This window comes from Vicia villosa, linkage group LG3, assembly GCF_029867415.1.
Source record: "Vicia villosa cultivar HV-30 ecotype Madison, WI linkage group LG3, Vvil1.0, whole genome shotgun sequence".
Lineage (NCBI taxonomy): Eukaryota > Viridiplantae > Streptophyta > Magnoliopsida > Fabales > Fabaceae > Vicia > Vicia villosa.
In genome coordinates, this window is record NC_081182.1 from 206,186,192 (window position 1) to 206,201,806 (window position 15,615).

The 15,615-nt window shown below is 34.0% G+C and overlaps 1 protein-coding gene across 1 annotated transcript; it reads right to left on the minus strand.

The window, feature by feature from the left end:
- Window positions 1-619: 619 nt before the first annotated feature.
- LOC131593382 (uncharacterized) lies at window positions 620-4,845 on the minus strand. Its single transcript, XM_058865863.1, has 7 exons — window positions 3,096-4,845; window positions 2,912-3,002; window positions 2,668-2,825; window positions 2,474-2,525; window positions 2,300-2,379; window positions 2,115-2,208; window positions 620-1,826 (listed from the first exon to the last, which is right to left on the minus strand). Exons 1-7 carry the CDS (start codon window positions 4,701-4,703, stop codon window positions 1,072-1,074), a joined length of 2,838 nt encoding a protein of 945 aa, XP_058721846.1. The 5' UTR covers window positions 4,704-4,845; the 3' UTR covers window positions 620-1,071.
- Between the last annotated feature and the right edge of the window lie 10,770 nt (window positions 4,846-15,615).

Consider the following 15,615-nt stretch of genomic DNA (forward strand, 5'->3'; position numbering starts at 1 on the left):
ATAGTAGAAGTTTTAAGAGGCATAAGGGTCCCATTATAGTAGAAGTTTTAAGAGGCATAAGGGTCCCGTGTTTTTTTTCTTCTCACATTGAGAAGGTTTTCCATACTAAAATTCTTTTGCATTGCACTTTTATTTTTTACGTTTCCGCTAGTGCCTAATTTTGAGTTCACGGAAGAGGGAAATTATGGAGGTTATTTTGCAACAGACTTCTCACATAAAAAATTTGAACTTGCATAAAACAACCATTAACCAACCCGCTCTTCTTTACTTGCAGAAGAATAAACCTCCCAAAATCATAACGAACACGACCAAAACACTTCCAATCTTGATGTGATAATCAAAGTGCAATACACATTGATGTATTAAAAGTAACTGAGACACTTTCAATAAACGAGATTAGATGAATTGATGTATCAGAAGTAAATGAGACACTTTCAATAGTCGAGATTAGCGGTAGAGCAAGTATATCAGGTTCTTGGCTCCGCCACTGGTCGTCGAGATTCAAACATTACAGCAATGAAACAAAATAAAACAAACAAACGGTTTGTGCCTACCAGCACCATCCAGAATGACATTACATGAATGAGACAAAATAAAACAAACAAACATTTATGCCCAATTACTCCAAATCATTCCTTTCTTATTTGAATCATTCGATTCTAGACTTACATTCAATCTCCATGCAGCTTGTTACAGCAATAAAATCAGCACCAAAAACAGATATTCTTTCAACCTAAACATATCTGAAACACCAGAATGATTCATCTTGTTCAAAGTGGACATCAGAAATAACATTGTCCTCTACATAAGATACACTCAATTCTTATGTTGCCAATTGACCAATTCTTTCCTCTCTTTAATATTTCAGAGTTTGAATTTCATTTAAATTTCTTGTATATTGTCTATAGCATTTATGCAGGTTACTAACCAAAGGCATAGGTAACACCAAAACTGCTACACATGAAATGCCAATCTACTAAGAAAAACTGAATTTACATTTATCTTGTAACCACTTCTTGCTCTATCATTTTTCAAAAGCAGAAAAAGTTTCTAATTTTAATTTTGCAAATGTTAAGCAGGGCTCCCAAAAAGATTAGCTTGTCGGCTCATCCTTCTCGGCAATCCGAAATTCTGATAGCACCTGATTTCGCCTCCGAATCCAGCCGTCACTATTACCAAACCCCATGCTGAAGGATGAATAGCTGAGGTGCCGTCGTATGACGAATAATTGGAAGACCAAGATGCACTTGATGGGGTAGCTGCAGCGTCTATCGAAGGCGAATCGCCGTATCTAATGGATGCAGGATCGGAAGAAAACGAATCTCCAAATCCCGAAGTCGTCCTCGAAATAGTCCTTGCAATCGCGTCATTGTCTTCTTCTATTTCACTTTCTTTGTCTTGGTTGTTGCTTTTCTTTGGAAGAGGTGGTAACATTCTCTTACTATTATTCGCAAATGAATCGCCAATTCCTGATTCGGTTCGCGAAATCGATGCAGGATCATGCTCTGGCGAATCTGACGCGCTTTCCTGTGCATGGTTGTTATTGCCTTTCTTTGGAAGAGGTGGAAGCATTCTTTTTGAGGTCTTCTTGGATTGGTGAACTGGAATTTCCGGTGGATCGCCTTTGATCATACACGGCCAAGGTATTGCTACCGAAACGTCTTTACATGGAAAATGTTCATGCGATTGAGTAACAAGCAGAGCTCTAGATTTTCTATGCTCTTCATGCTTCCATACATAAACTTGTGAATCTTCACTTGCACTTATTATGAATCTTCCATTTGGACTAAATGATGCCGCCATTTGGCTATTCGCATTTTTAAATCCTGTTTTGCAAGGCAACATGTTAAGTCATTTTTCATGAGAAATGTTAGAATCACAACCCTACTTCAAAAGAATAAAGATACGAAAAACGCGAATAGAGAAACACTGTATTTGCCAACAAAACTTGTCAATTTTACCTACGTCTGTGGCCGGAGAAAGACAGAGTTCAGTTCAATAATTACGAGGCATACTCAACAAGATATCGAACTTTATGATATGTTTTATCAACTTTTTTTAGAAAAATGTTATATTAAAACAGAAAGTATAAGCGGTTCTCGAACACAGTTTACCTTTAAATTTATGAACAATTTCTGTACCATCCACGATTCTTATCCTGGAATCAGCCGAAGTAACAAGAACTTCCGCTGGATTACACGGCGCATACTAAGAAGATGCAAATCAAATCAAGTCAGTATGCATTCTTGACATAAAAGCGATATTGGGTTGAAAAAACTGCATATAAACTATAATTTACCTGAAAACCAGTAACTTTTTTTAGCTGAGATTTCTTTTTATTTCGAAGTTCAATTGTGGTTGTTTGAGCTAATTTGTAATCTGGTATAAATATAGAAATGACAGTTAAAAACATAGAATTAGGATCAGATAAAATATAAATACTAGTAGTATAGACAAGTAGAGTAACCACCACCTTCTATGCTATAAGTACGACAGTTCCCCTTTTGTGTACCGACAATAACACCCTTAAAACAACCAACAAAAACAATATAAATCATTAATCACATGTGTCAGTATCAGTATCGTGTTGTGTCAGATACGAGACACGCATTCGATCAGGTGTCACAATGTACACAACATAGAAAAGTATAGGGAAAAAAGAGTTACTTGACCATCTGGAGTGTATGAAACTGCTGTAACCATTTCATGAATATCGGTCCAATCCACAACAAGACGCGCGGGAATGTTCCACATTCTGACCTTAGCATCAAGGGAGCCACTAATGAAATAATCATCATCCATGGGGTTGAATTGAACACAGGTTACTGCCATATATCCAATTGAGTAAATTTATGTCAAACAACATATAACTAAGTTTATTAAAAAATCGAAAAATGTTCAAACATTTTACCATAATCATTATGTGCAAAGAATTTCAAACATGTCTTAGTTTCCAAGTCCCACAATCTCACTGTCTTATCCATTGAAGATGACAGAAGTAGCTGCAAACGAAAAAAGTACACATTTTCAACATTTTATCGTGTCAGCGCCAAATTTTTAAAATGCAGTTTTCATTGAAATATCTACAACCATACCTGAGATCTAGACCAAGACAAATCCAAAACTTCATCCAAATGACCATGAAAAGAACAATAAGGTTTCTCAGAAAACGTAAAAACATTCTCCGGCACATGAACATATTCAGGAATAGCACTCCCTCTTTTACTTCCGAATTTCCCTTTCTTCTTAACTAAAGGAGTCTCAACACCTCGTTCCATCGAAGACATCAAAGAAGGGTGAATAGGAGTAAGATTCCCTTCCTCGGGTTTCATACTCATAACCTCGCATTCTTGAACTTCCCAAATATGAATCACTTTATCATCACCCGCACTCGCCAAATATCGTCCATCCAAACTAAACTTAATCGTCCAAACACACCCTTCATGAGCTTGAAACTCTTGACACAAATGCAAAGCTGAAAGCTCCTTTTGTGATTTCCCACTTTGTCTAACTTTAACCCATTTGTTCTTCCCTTGAGGCTTATTTTGTTCAACAACTTGTGGCACAATCGCTTCTCTTTCGCGTTCGCCAACAAATCCACTTGCCACACCTTTAATATTCTTCAACAAAGAAGCACCTCTTCTTTTACTCAACCTCAAACTCCTTAAAATATGCGAATTCGAAGATAACTTTTTACCATCATTTCTTCCAACATTACGGCGTCTCATCATTGCCTTAACAATTTCCGAATGTCCTACCGTGTTTTCGAATTCCTCCATCGTTAACTGTTTACCTGTTTCCAAATCGCTTAACCGGTTCCACGCCCCATTTTCTCCGTACTCGTTTACTATAAACTCTTTTCCAGTATCTAAATTCTTTATCAAAAAGAACGCTCCAACACCTCCTCCTCCTCCCGAACAGCTTGTTACAATCGGCGACATTGGTGGTAACTGTCTCATCGGCGAATCCCTCACAATGATTCTATTTATTTCTGCATGCCGAGCACGTGTGCTCGGCATGCCAATATCTGTATTCGTCCTCGTCAACCGTTGCTTCGAAATCTTCCCTATCATTTCCTGTTTCCTCAACTTCGCCATTGATAACGAATCAATGTCACCTTCTGATCGCGATCGAACGAGAACATACGAAACAGGAGAAGCAGAATGATCCGGTTTCTGTTGCAACGGATCAGGAGAAGATGAAGTTCCTGTAGTTTTCGAAACTTTAGACGAAGAAGACGAATCCGTAACTGAATTAACTGAATTCGTCAAAGCATGAACTTCCACATTGTTGTTTTCGTATTTTTTCGTCGTCACCGCTGGACCTACATTGATGCTAGTAACTTTGAGATTCTCTTTATTCTCATCCAATCCCATGCTTCCGAGCAATCTCCGTCTTCTCTCCGTTATAGATCCCGGAGCAGCCATCCAGATATCGTAATTCGGAGCAATGGAGGAAGCCGGAGGAAGCTCCGGCTGCTGCTTCCGTTGTTTGGCAGGATGAAAAGAGGAAACGGCGGATGCGAAAGAGCACCGGCTGGCTTCGAATTCATCCTCGTCTTCGTCGTCGGAGGAAGAAGCTAAATCGTCAGGAACGGCAGTGGAGAGACGGTTATAGGTCTCGAAGAAATGATTGTCGTCCTCATCGTCGCCGAGGCCGTCCCAATTCATGGTCAGCGTTTTCCGGCGTTCCATGGTGGCCATCGGCGGCAGGAGGTTGGAAAACGGAATGAAGAATCAAAATGAAAATTAATTTTTTGTTGTCACTAATAGTAATTAATTAGTGATAATAGTAAATTATATTTTTGTTATAGTTACATTATTATTTTTGAAAATTTGAAAATCTTTTTTTTTGAGTTTGTGTTTGTGTGTTAATGTTTTGAGGGTGAGAAGTGGAAGAGAGGAAATTGAGGGAAGAAGGAGAGGTTGGTTAGTGTTATGGATTTTTTGGGAGGGAGAGAAACGGTCAACTTGTTTCTATTTAGGTATTCATAAAGTAGGGGTATTTTTGTCATTCTGTGTGGGATTTGCTTGTTGTGTAGAGAAAGTGCTTGTGCACTTTGCAATCTGATTTTTTTATTGTTTCCACTTTTCTTGATGTTTTGATTGGGAAGGTGCTTTCGTTGATAAGTGGTTGACACGTTATGGAATTTTTTTATACTTGGAAAATGAAAGGTCAACTTTTTTATAATGATTTTAAAAGTGTGTTATATATTCATATTTATAAGAACGTTGCAAGAATTTTTTTAAAAAGATTTTAATGAAAAATTAGTTTAAATTTTTTTTAAATAGTCAATTTTGTTGAAAGTATAATTCTTTGTGTCGAAACAGGTTCTTGTTCGACATAAGGTGTGTCGAATTAGGGAGTGTGTCGAAACACTTGTTTCACACAAATTTAATTTAGGTTTAAAATAAATATTTTAAGTTTTTGTAGTTTTGGACTTTGTTTAATTTAGGGAGAAAGCTGACCTAAATTTATAAATAGAGGGAGTAACCCCTAGTTCTGTATTCATTAATTCATACACAGTATTTGCAATTGCAAGTGAATAATAAAGTTTTCCACAGTTTGTGGGCAGAGAGAAACTTTGCAGAAAAATACTTTCTTTCTTCATTTTTTTTATTTTTCTCTTTTCCTTGTTATTGTGTGGTGATAACAATCTTGTTCAGGAAGATTGATAGAAATTCATCATAGATTTACTCTCCTTCAGACAAATTTTTGGGTGGATCAACTCTTTGTTATGAATCTACCTCTGACTAGATGTTATTTAAGGGAACATGCGATTTTGGGTGGATCAACTTTTTGTTATGAATCTACCTCTGACTAGATGTTATTTAAGGGAACATACGATTTCTAGCTATAAAAGAGGAGGGGTCGCAACTAAAATTTGGAAAAGGCGTATTAATTAGGCATCACAAGTGATGACAATGGTGCCTCTTATATTACAGAGATTAAGTGCCTATAGAAGCAAAGTAAAGTCTACATCATAATGAAGGATGCTAAATTTAATGGTGTGAAATGATGTTTCTCATACAATATTCTATGGGGTAGTAATTCAATAAAAAGGAAAACAATTTCTAAGTTAATTTCTTCTAGGAAGGTGGATCTTTGTTTACTCAAGGAAGCAAAGGTGCAATCAATGGATGATTATTTGGATCATTCTTTTTGGGGCTCCAAAGATGTTGTCTGGTCTGCAAAAAATAGTATTGGTAGGTAAGGAGAAATGATTACTCTATGGATTCCTTCTTTGTTTTCTGTTCTCTCATGTTTTTCAGGTGAGGGCTTGTTATGGATGAAAATGGTATTGAAGGATCATCTCATTTATGTAGTAAACATATATTCTTTCTGCCACATCAGTAATAAGAATAGGACGTGGTCTAACTTACTTATAGTGAAATCTCATCTCCCTGGGAGTTTTTGGTGCCTTGGAGGCGATTTCAACTCCATCAAAATATCTAGTGAGAGAAAGGGCGTTCGTTCTCATCTCAACTAAGTGGAAATGGATGAATTCTCAAACTTCATTAATATTATGGATGTAGTTTATTTTCATTCTACATGGAACAAGTTCAATTGGTTCAACAATTTAGGTTCTTCTATGAGTAGATTTGATAACTTCCTCATATCTAAAGGTCTCACTAACTTATGGGGGGCTGAAATGGAAAGCATTGGTAAATCGAGAAGTCACAGATCATTGTCTAATTTGGCTTAAGGGAAATCTCTTAAATTAGGGTCCAAAGGCCTTAAATTCTTCTTTTCTTGGAGATATCACCTATCCTTCATTACTCTGGTGCAAGATAGTTGGAATTCTTCAATGATTCAAGGCAAAAAGTTATTCGTTTTTAAAGAGAAGCTCGGGAGGCTTAATGCAAGGCTAAAGGGACTAAATTTACTGGTTTTGCCAAAACAATACTTGGGTTTTGAGGAAGCTATTCTAGAATTAAGATCTTTAGATGATTCAACACTTAATGACTAAGAGCCTTTATAATCCTTCATTTCTAGAATTAGATCCACATCTCAATCTCTTATTTGGAAGAAACTAGTAGCTCAATTGGTAGTGAGAATGGATTGAACATGTACTTTAACCCCGGGGTACGAGGTTTGATTCCCACGAAAGGCAAAAACTCTACTAGAGAGGTGTAGAGAAGATCGTGAGGTGACAGTGCCGGAATTGTCTTACGAGGGGCCCGTGTTGTTACAAAAAAAGACGCCTTTCGTGGCCCTCGCAAGACAATCCCGACACTGCCACCTCAAGATCTTCTTTACCCCTGTCACTAGTAAGGTTTTTATCTTTTGTGGGAATCGAACCCTGTACCCTAGGATTCAAGTACATGTTCAATCCATTACCACTACCAATTGATCTAGTTAGCTCAATTGGTAGTGAGAATGGATTTTTTTTGTAACAGCCCGGGCCCCTCGCAAGGCAATCCCGACACTGCCACCTCACGATCTTCTTTACCCCCATCACTAGTAAAGTTTTTGCCTTTCGTGGGATTGAAACTTGTACCCTAGGTTCAAGTACATGTTCAATCCATTTTAGGGTACAGGGTTCAATTTCCACGAAAGGCAAAAAACTTTACTAGTGAGGGGGGTAAAGAAGATCGTGAGGTGGGAATATCGGGATTGCCTTGTGAGGGTCCCGGGCTGTTACAATCTATGCTGAGGAAAAAATCTAGATGAAGTGGCCTAGAGAAGATGATTGAAACTCTACGTTTTTCCACTCTTATATGATAGCCTTATTAAATATGTTAAAGGTGTCAATTCTAGAGTGTTTGATCATTTCAAAATAAGATTTCAAAATTCCAATCAAAGGAGGCTCGTGATGGAAGGAGTTGGTTTTAAAAAACTTCCTATGTAATTTAGAACAAAGTTGGAAGCTACTTTCTCGCTTTTGGCTATTAAAGAAGTCATTTGGAATTCTTCTAAAGATAAAAGCCCTAGTCTGGATGGTTTCACATTTGAGTTCTACAAAGTTTTAAGCATCTATGATGGTTGTCGGACATTTGGTAATAATATTGACTATTTTAAATTGAGGATTGAGTTTTTCAAACTCTCAATGAAGTTCAATACCGAGGATAAGTATCTCATGGAAAAGGATGCAGTATGAACTTCACCTTTATGAATTTCAAGATGGTGTCATCTCAAAGTGAGAGTTGAAGTTTATCTCACGAAAAATTCTATAAACAAGAAAGCACATGGCCATAAATAAATGCTAGGTGTAACGCCCAAAAATTTATTTATTCGCTTAATTTAGACGTTTGTGATGTTTATTGAATTTTCGCGTTTTGAACCATTTTAGTCGATGTTAGTTCGGGATAGCGGATCGATATTTAACCGGAAATTTTAATATTTTTAGTATTAGAAATATTAATAAGCTAATATGTAGCGTTTTGGGAATTTTCTGAGTAATTGAGGTTAAACCGTAAATATTAGTTATTGAGTATTAACCGGTATATTAAATAATCAAATATTTTGTTTTAATAGAATAATAGTGGAATATTATTAGAAGTAACAATTTGATTTATTTATTTTATGTTGAGGAGAATAATGGGCCTATTTTTAATTAAGTGAAGAATAAAAATGTGGTATTAATTGTTAGGCCCAATGTTATAATAATAAAAATAGAAGCATAATATATATAGTATAGAAAACCAGAAAAAAAAGAAAATAGAAATTAGAGAGAAAGTCATTTGGGAGAAAGAAAGAAAACTAGGGTTTTAGAGGGAAGGAGGAGGCCAAAGAGGGATTCCATTCAAGAGCTAATTTCTCCAATTTCTCCAAGAATTCATTAGAGCTGCACTCAATCCAAGGTAAGGGTGAGGTTTTTCTTCCTATAATGGGGTTTATGAGAAATTATGGGTGGGAATTAGAGATTTAGGTTATTGCTTTTACTGTGTTGAATCAGTCAGTTGTTGTTGTTAAATAAACGTTATGTTGATGCTGTTATGTTATTTTATTTTGTGGGCTACTTCTTTTATTTTGCTTGATGTCCATTCATGCATCGGTTTTGTCCTTATCGTTTCTATACAAGACTAATAGTATACACAAATGGAAATGAAACACCCCAGAACATTTTCCATTTCATTGCTATTTTACTGTGCGCATGTGGCTTCATTTTAGTTCTATCTTAATGTTAGTATTCTGTTATTTTTTTATGTTTTCCTATTGTTATTAGAGATATTCATATATAATGAAAAATGATGGAAATGAATCATAGATGTAGGATTATATATAATGAAAATATTAGGACACTAGAAACTAGAAAATAGAATAATTGGAATAATAACAGTAGTAGTTATAAAGCTAATAAACAATTTCGTTTGATCGAAATAGTCGAATTAAGCGGCATAATTAGTTGTCCGGAATTTGATGAAAAATTACGTGGTAGCTAAGTTTAATTAGTACATTAACGTGGTGATGTTCTTTTGTCGAAATTGTAGTATTAATTGGTCGATTAAATTAATAGTTGAATTAATTTTTTTTAAGCCTATTTAATTAGAATAAATAGAACTTAGATTAACTATTCGGTTTAGCGATAAATTACGGTATCTTGCGGATTTGACCGTGAATGTGATTGTTGTGAATATCTTTGTAATTCTTTTGCTAATGGCATCGTCCGTTGATTTGACGAATTGTCGAAATTGTTTCGTGTTCGTATGAAGTTGTTGTATTATGTGTGAAGTGTATTACCTTTAATAATCGGTAATAATTGTGATATGGGCGTGTGCCTTGTGACGAATATTTTTGTGAAGTAAATGATGATGATGGTGTTGTGTGGTGTTCGGTTCATCGAGTCGCATGCATTTGCATATTTATTGTGACGGCCTGGATTGGCAAATTAGTGACGAAGGCTTATGCCTTGTGCCTCTGAATTGGGCAATTGGTGACGGGGGCTGAAGCTCCGATTGGTACCACATGCATATACATGAGTCATGTCCCATATATTTCTATGTGATTCATAGCGTGACGTTTGTGACTTTGTTGTGATTTGTATTTTTGTGACTTATTAAAGGATGGGATTATGTGAAGATGTGAATTTGTGACTTAATGATAGAATGACTATATTAATACTTGTGAATGCGATTAGCCGAATATGTCTAATTTCTAATATATAATTTATCATGCGCTCAATTATATGAATTGATATCTCACCCTTTCTTTGTTTCGCCGTTGCCTTTATATTGGTAACGTGCAGGTGATTCGCATTGAGAGGAGGTTAGCCGAGTTGGTCTTGAGTCGTTGTCGCTCTGATACGTAGCACTCGGGGGGACGAACGCGTCAATTTACTTGCTATTGATTTATTATGTTTTGGCAAATACTTGAGTTGTTTATTTGAGATTGCCACTTTAATTGCGTTAATTGTTGAATTAAGATGCTATGAAATCTTTGAACTAATTATTGAGTTTCCGTTGCACTTCTATGGAAGTTGTTTCATGTTAAAGACTATCATTCGATGTTGTCGGTTCTCCCATATTTTTTTTATGAATGTTATGTATCCGCTTTATGCGACGAGGTGATTTGTCTTGGAGAATGAATATGTGATACCTCAATTGCTTATTTTGTGAATTTTTATACTCTGATTTTATTTAAATTTCGTGGGTAGAATTGGGGTGTTACACTAGGCGAGAAATATAGGCGCAGAACCCTTAAAAGAATGCGTGTAAGGTAACGCCGGTCTAATCAAATGGATTAATGGTTTAAAAGCATTGATACCTAACATGCTGATTAGAATTTGCGTTGTCCTTAATAATGTTAAATTTAAAATAGAAAGATACTTAATTGTATTTACATTCTTTTGTCTTCATTTTTCTGGAATTAGAATTATCATTAATAAACAAGCGGGGAACTGTTGTGAATTATTAACCATAATTAATAATCATTGGTGTGTTCCAAAATGACAAGAAAAATATGCTAGTGATATGGTTTTTTGAATTTATGAAAAAGGAAACACTTCGTGAAGTGTTACTATAGGCGAAACAATACAACATTTAGGTAAAAATGATGTTTTAGGTTAAGCAGTGCAACAATTAGTAAAATTGTTATTGTAGATGAAACAATACAACAATTGGTAAAACTGTTGCTGAGAGTGTGTTTCATCAAGGGTCGTAACCTTATGAAGCAACACCAGTTTGACCTATAAACCAAGGTTTTAAAATACGCTCTGCGACCGCGAATATGGCCGTGACAAAACGGTTTTGGTAAGGTGAGGAGTGTCACTCTATTTAAACTATTTCAATGCTCTATCTCCAACCAATGTGGGACTTTAGGATCTTCCTAATAATGGAGAACAACTTGAATGGAAGAAAAGATGAGGAAGTGTGGACTCAAAATTCTTTCCATGAATGCATGCATGAAGCTTTGTAAGAATCATGATCTAGTACATCATCATTCCCTTCATCTCAAAAATATATTATTAAGTTAAAGATATGATGTTATTCAAAATTCTTCTAAAAATATGATAAATAATGTTTTAATCAAATAACATTATAATTACAAAGGTTTTAGACTCTAGTAATGTTGCATAGTGATTTGATACATTATTCATAGATTAAAAAACATGCCCTAATAAGTCCATGTTTGAAAATTTTACTCTATTACAACTTTTATTTATCTGTAAAAACGTGTTCCACTTAAAATGATTAGATAATGGAGAGGGTGGAGGAGAGAAACATTCATCCTCCATTGAAATATCAACTACACTCGGTAGAATAGTCTTAGTGATGCGATATAATGCTAAAGCTGAAACCTACATTAAATGTGTGTTCAAAATGTCAATTATCTATGCTTTTTAAATAAACCTTGAATGAACTTTTTGTTATAAAAAAATAATTTATTACTATTACTTTGTTATTTATCTCGGTCGGGTGAGCACTTGAAGTAATGCGAAATTGATTCATTAGCCATTCAATTTTCACAAGTCCACCTTCTTGCATTCTACATAATTCAAGTGTGTCTTTTATCCTAGTGAACATATTATTTGGTATAAAAATTTCCTTGTTCTTTTCAATGCTCTTCCATTCTTTGTTTCCTGCCGGTCTTGTATCCATATTTTCAAATCTACTTATTTTAATTTTAAAGAAACAATTTTTGCTATCGCTAAATGATGTCATCTACTATCTACCCAATACTCAAAGATTGACCATAATGACTAAATTAACCTTCTACTAAAATTTCTTTAGTCTATCAAAAGGACTACAAAGTAATTAACAAATTCAATAATACAAACTGCCAATTGGTGAGTTCTCATTGGATAGAAACCTTACTTTTGTACTTATCCTACTGATTTTCGTTAGCACACTTTCCACTACTCCTTTTTTTCTCACCATCATATCCCTTCCCTCACTTCTCTCTCTTTCTCTCGTTTTCTCTCCTCTCTCTTTTTTTCAACAAACCCTAACACCGCCATCACCCCCCTTTCTCCACCATTTCTACGGTCACCACCACTTCTAATGAAAAAACCATAACCATTTTCTTAATTCTCATCTCACGACCTTCCTAATGTACCGCTTGGAGTTTTGTTTCGAAGAACTTCTCCATGGACAACCGATGCAAAATGAACACGGTATATTTGTATCATCGTTTGTAATGGCGTGATTTCGTTTTTTGATTTTGCATATTTTTTCTTTCATTTATATTTTGTTTGATGCAGAGTATATTAACGGTCTTCATCCATGTTGAGGTCTTGCTATAACAAAAAGATTACATCACGTATAAATGTCATCTCATATCCTTTAAATTTTAGGGTGCATTAATATTGAAAAATACTGAGTTTTGATTTTTCGATTTTAGATTTCTTCTGATTTATAATTTTAGGGCTTGTCATCACAAAACCATAATAGTTTTTGTTTATTTGTATATTAGTTTAGGTTTGTGTTTGAGATTTTGTTCTTGGGAAATTGCATTAATACTGTACCACATTATCACTTGCGTATTCGGGATACATTGGTGAGTCTGTAGCAAATGTCATTTATTTTTGGATTTCTATTTGTTTTCAAAAGACTAACAATACACAGTTCAATTAATAATGTGAAGTTTCCTTTGTTTTCTCCTTTTGTTTCCAACATTTTGTTACTTGTGCAGATACGCTAGATACACTTAAGTTGTACAAGCAAGGTGAACTTGAAACTCTACTATCTGTACATTTTGTTTTGATGCCATAGGTATGTTTTGATGCTGAGTAAAGTTACCAATGAAGTACACTTGCTTTAAGTTTGATATTTTCCAATGATAAAGTAATTTTAATAGACTGATGTGTAAGTAAAGTAAGTTTACTATATCTGTTGGACAATTCTTGATGTAGTTTATATGCCTTGCAGGATTTTCTGGACAGCGTGTTTCATTTATTTTTAGTGGGCTGTGAGGTTATCTTTTGGAATGTAATGGTATGTGGTGTTATCGTTTATTGTTCTTCTTTGCATTTTCATGAAAATATCAGTTTAATAAGTTGATTGTTGTTGCTTACATATCCTTTCATGACCATGATTTTGCATCTTACACGTGCTTACTTTGTACAAACTAAGTCATTCCTACCTCGGTTCTCTATTGTAGGTCCCTCTGCAGCTCCAGTGCTCTCTTTTCATACAATACAAACCTTCTTAGTATCTTCTTAGTACGTTTGGAATGATTTAGCACCTTCTTGCAAATACTTGATTGCTTCTTAACGCTAATTGTTGTAATGTACTTTTGTAGAGTCACGAGAACTACTAGGCAGTTCAGATGCATGTTCATCTAACTACACACCAATTTTCACATTCCTTGTCCGACATTTCAACACATAATAAGGATTAGGTGTAAGAATAATTTTAGCTTTGAAGACTTATAATATGTACCTGTATATGATTCCTGCATATTCAAACATCGGACATCTGCATTTAGCTTTCATCTCAGAAGAATTAAAAGTAACAATATGAGATGTTTGATTTTCCCCAAATTTTGCAACCAGGTAAGTGGAAAGAGTTACTAGGTATAAAGCATTGCAGCTTGCTTTTCTATAGAAGATGGTGTTTTAAAAATTGGGCTACTATTGATAGTTTCAATATCTGCTTTTAATTCTCTTTCATGCCATGTTGATACAACCTTCTAATATTGTCTAAACAACAATTGTAATGTGGTGGATGCATTAATAATGCTTAGAATAGTCATTATGCTAGAATACTAAAGTTATGTTTGGAAGTGGTCATGGCATCACATTGGTCATATGCTTATATCTATACCCAAGATGATTATTATTAGACTCTATGTAATGATATATTGCTAAGCATGATGGCATTTTTGTTTGTTGATGGGATTCTCTTAGGATTCTTGTGCTAATCTTGCAGATTGTTCAAAAGCTACTAGGACTCTTGTGCTAATTGTTGTGAAAAGGTTGAATCTATTTTGGTTCTGCTATTATTTGTGTTGGAATATATTTTGATATTTTACTTGAAATCTATGCATGGAAGTTATATATTGAAGTTTGACTTCACTGTCATATGGTTGATGACACCAATTTAATTTTGAATCTAATTACATGTCTTAGTTATACACTAGGTATTTCATAATGTGAATGCCTAAATATATTCAATCTAACTCATATTTTTTTTCTTCATGTTTTTATAGGATGACTACACTAATTTCAAACCAATAATGTGACTGTTAATTATCATAATATTCAGTTTGTTTCATAAAGAGTGTTGGTTTAATGTATATGCAATCTGTTTCACACTATTGAAAATATATCGGAAACTTTTTTTCTCACTAATTTAGTTGTGAACACTTTTGCAGAGGAGGCTGGACACTTTCTGGCACGCCTTTGAACTCTTGGCAATTGCAGAGGTAGAACGTCAATTCTTTTTTTTTGTTGTTATTATTAAAATAAGTTTTTAAAGATGAAATTGTTATTTTTTTTATCTTTAAGCAACTCATTTAAAAATACATATAATTTTATTTTAAATATACATATAATTTAATGTCACATGTCTTGACTTTATTTTCAATTTTTTTCTTTTGTATAATTATTTAATAATTAAATAATTCATTTAAAAAAATTTTGTATTTAAATAATTTTATATCATATCAATTGCATGATAGTGTAATGTATTTTTTAATTTTAATGAAAATAAAAATGTATTTATCTCACAGGTCACTAACAAGAGAATATTTATTTTAGCTTAATCAATCATCATTTTATTTTAAGAGACTAAAATCTTTATTTTTAAGTATTAATTTTTTTCTCCATCTCACAATTATATTTTTTAAAACTATTTAATAGAATTAAATCTATATGATTACTGTTCATTTAAAAAATAAGTAAATTATTTCAAATTTTACATTTATAACAAAAAATTTATATTTTTATTTGATATTATCTAAATGTTATGACATTAAAACTCATTCATGTGTTATCACATTAACAAATATTTTGTTGTTATTTTTTTATATTTTATGATTATTATTTGAAGATTCTAAATTACTACTTTTTTTAATTATTTACACAAGATCATAATTAAATTACCCGTGCGGAAGCACGGGTCTCTTACTAGTAATACGAGTAAAATATTAAGGGTGAGGTGAAAATAATACTTAAAATTTAATCGGGTAATGCAACTTATGAATTAGATTTTAAATATTTTCAATTGACGA

What these genes read in the sequence shown, in the direction of transcription:
- LOC131593382 (XM_058865863.1), bottom strand. Translation starts at nt 4,703, where the DNA reads ATGGCCACCATGGAACGCCGGAAAACGCTGACCATGAATTGGGACGGC. An exon ending in CTTTGCACATAATGATTATG is followed by an intron (nt 2,826 to 2,911) that starts GTAAAATGTTTG and finishes GATATATGGCAG; the next exon opens with TAACCTGTGTTCAATTCAAC. An exon ending in CATACACTCCAGATGGTCAA is followed by an intron (nt 2,526 to 2,667) that starts GTAACTCTTTTT and finishes GGTTGTTTTAAG; the next exon opens with GGTGTTATTGTCGGTACACA.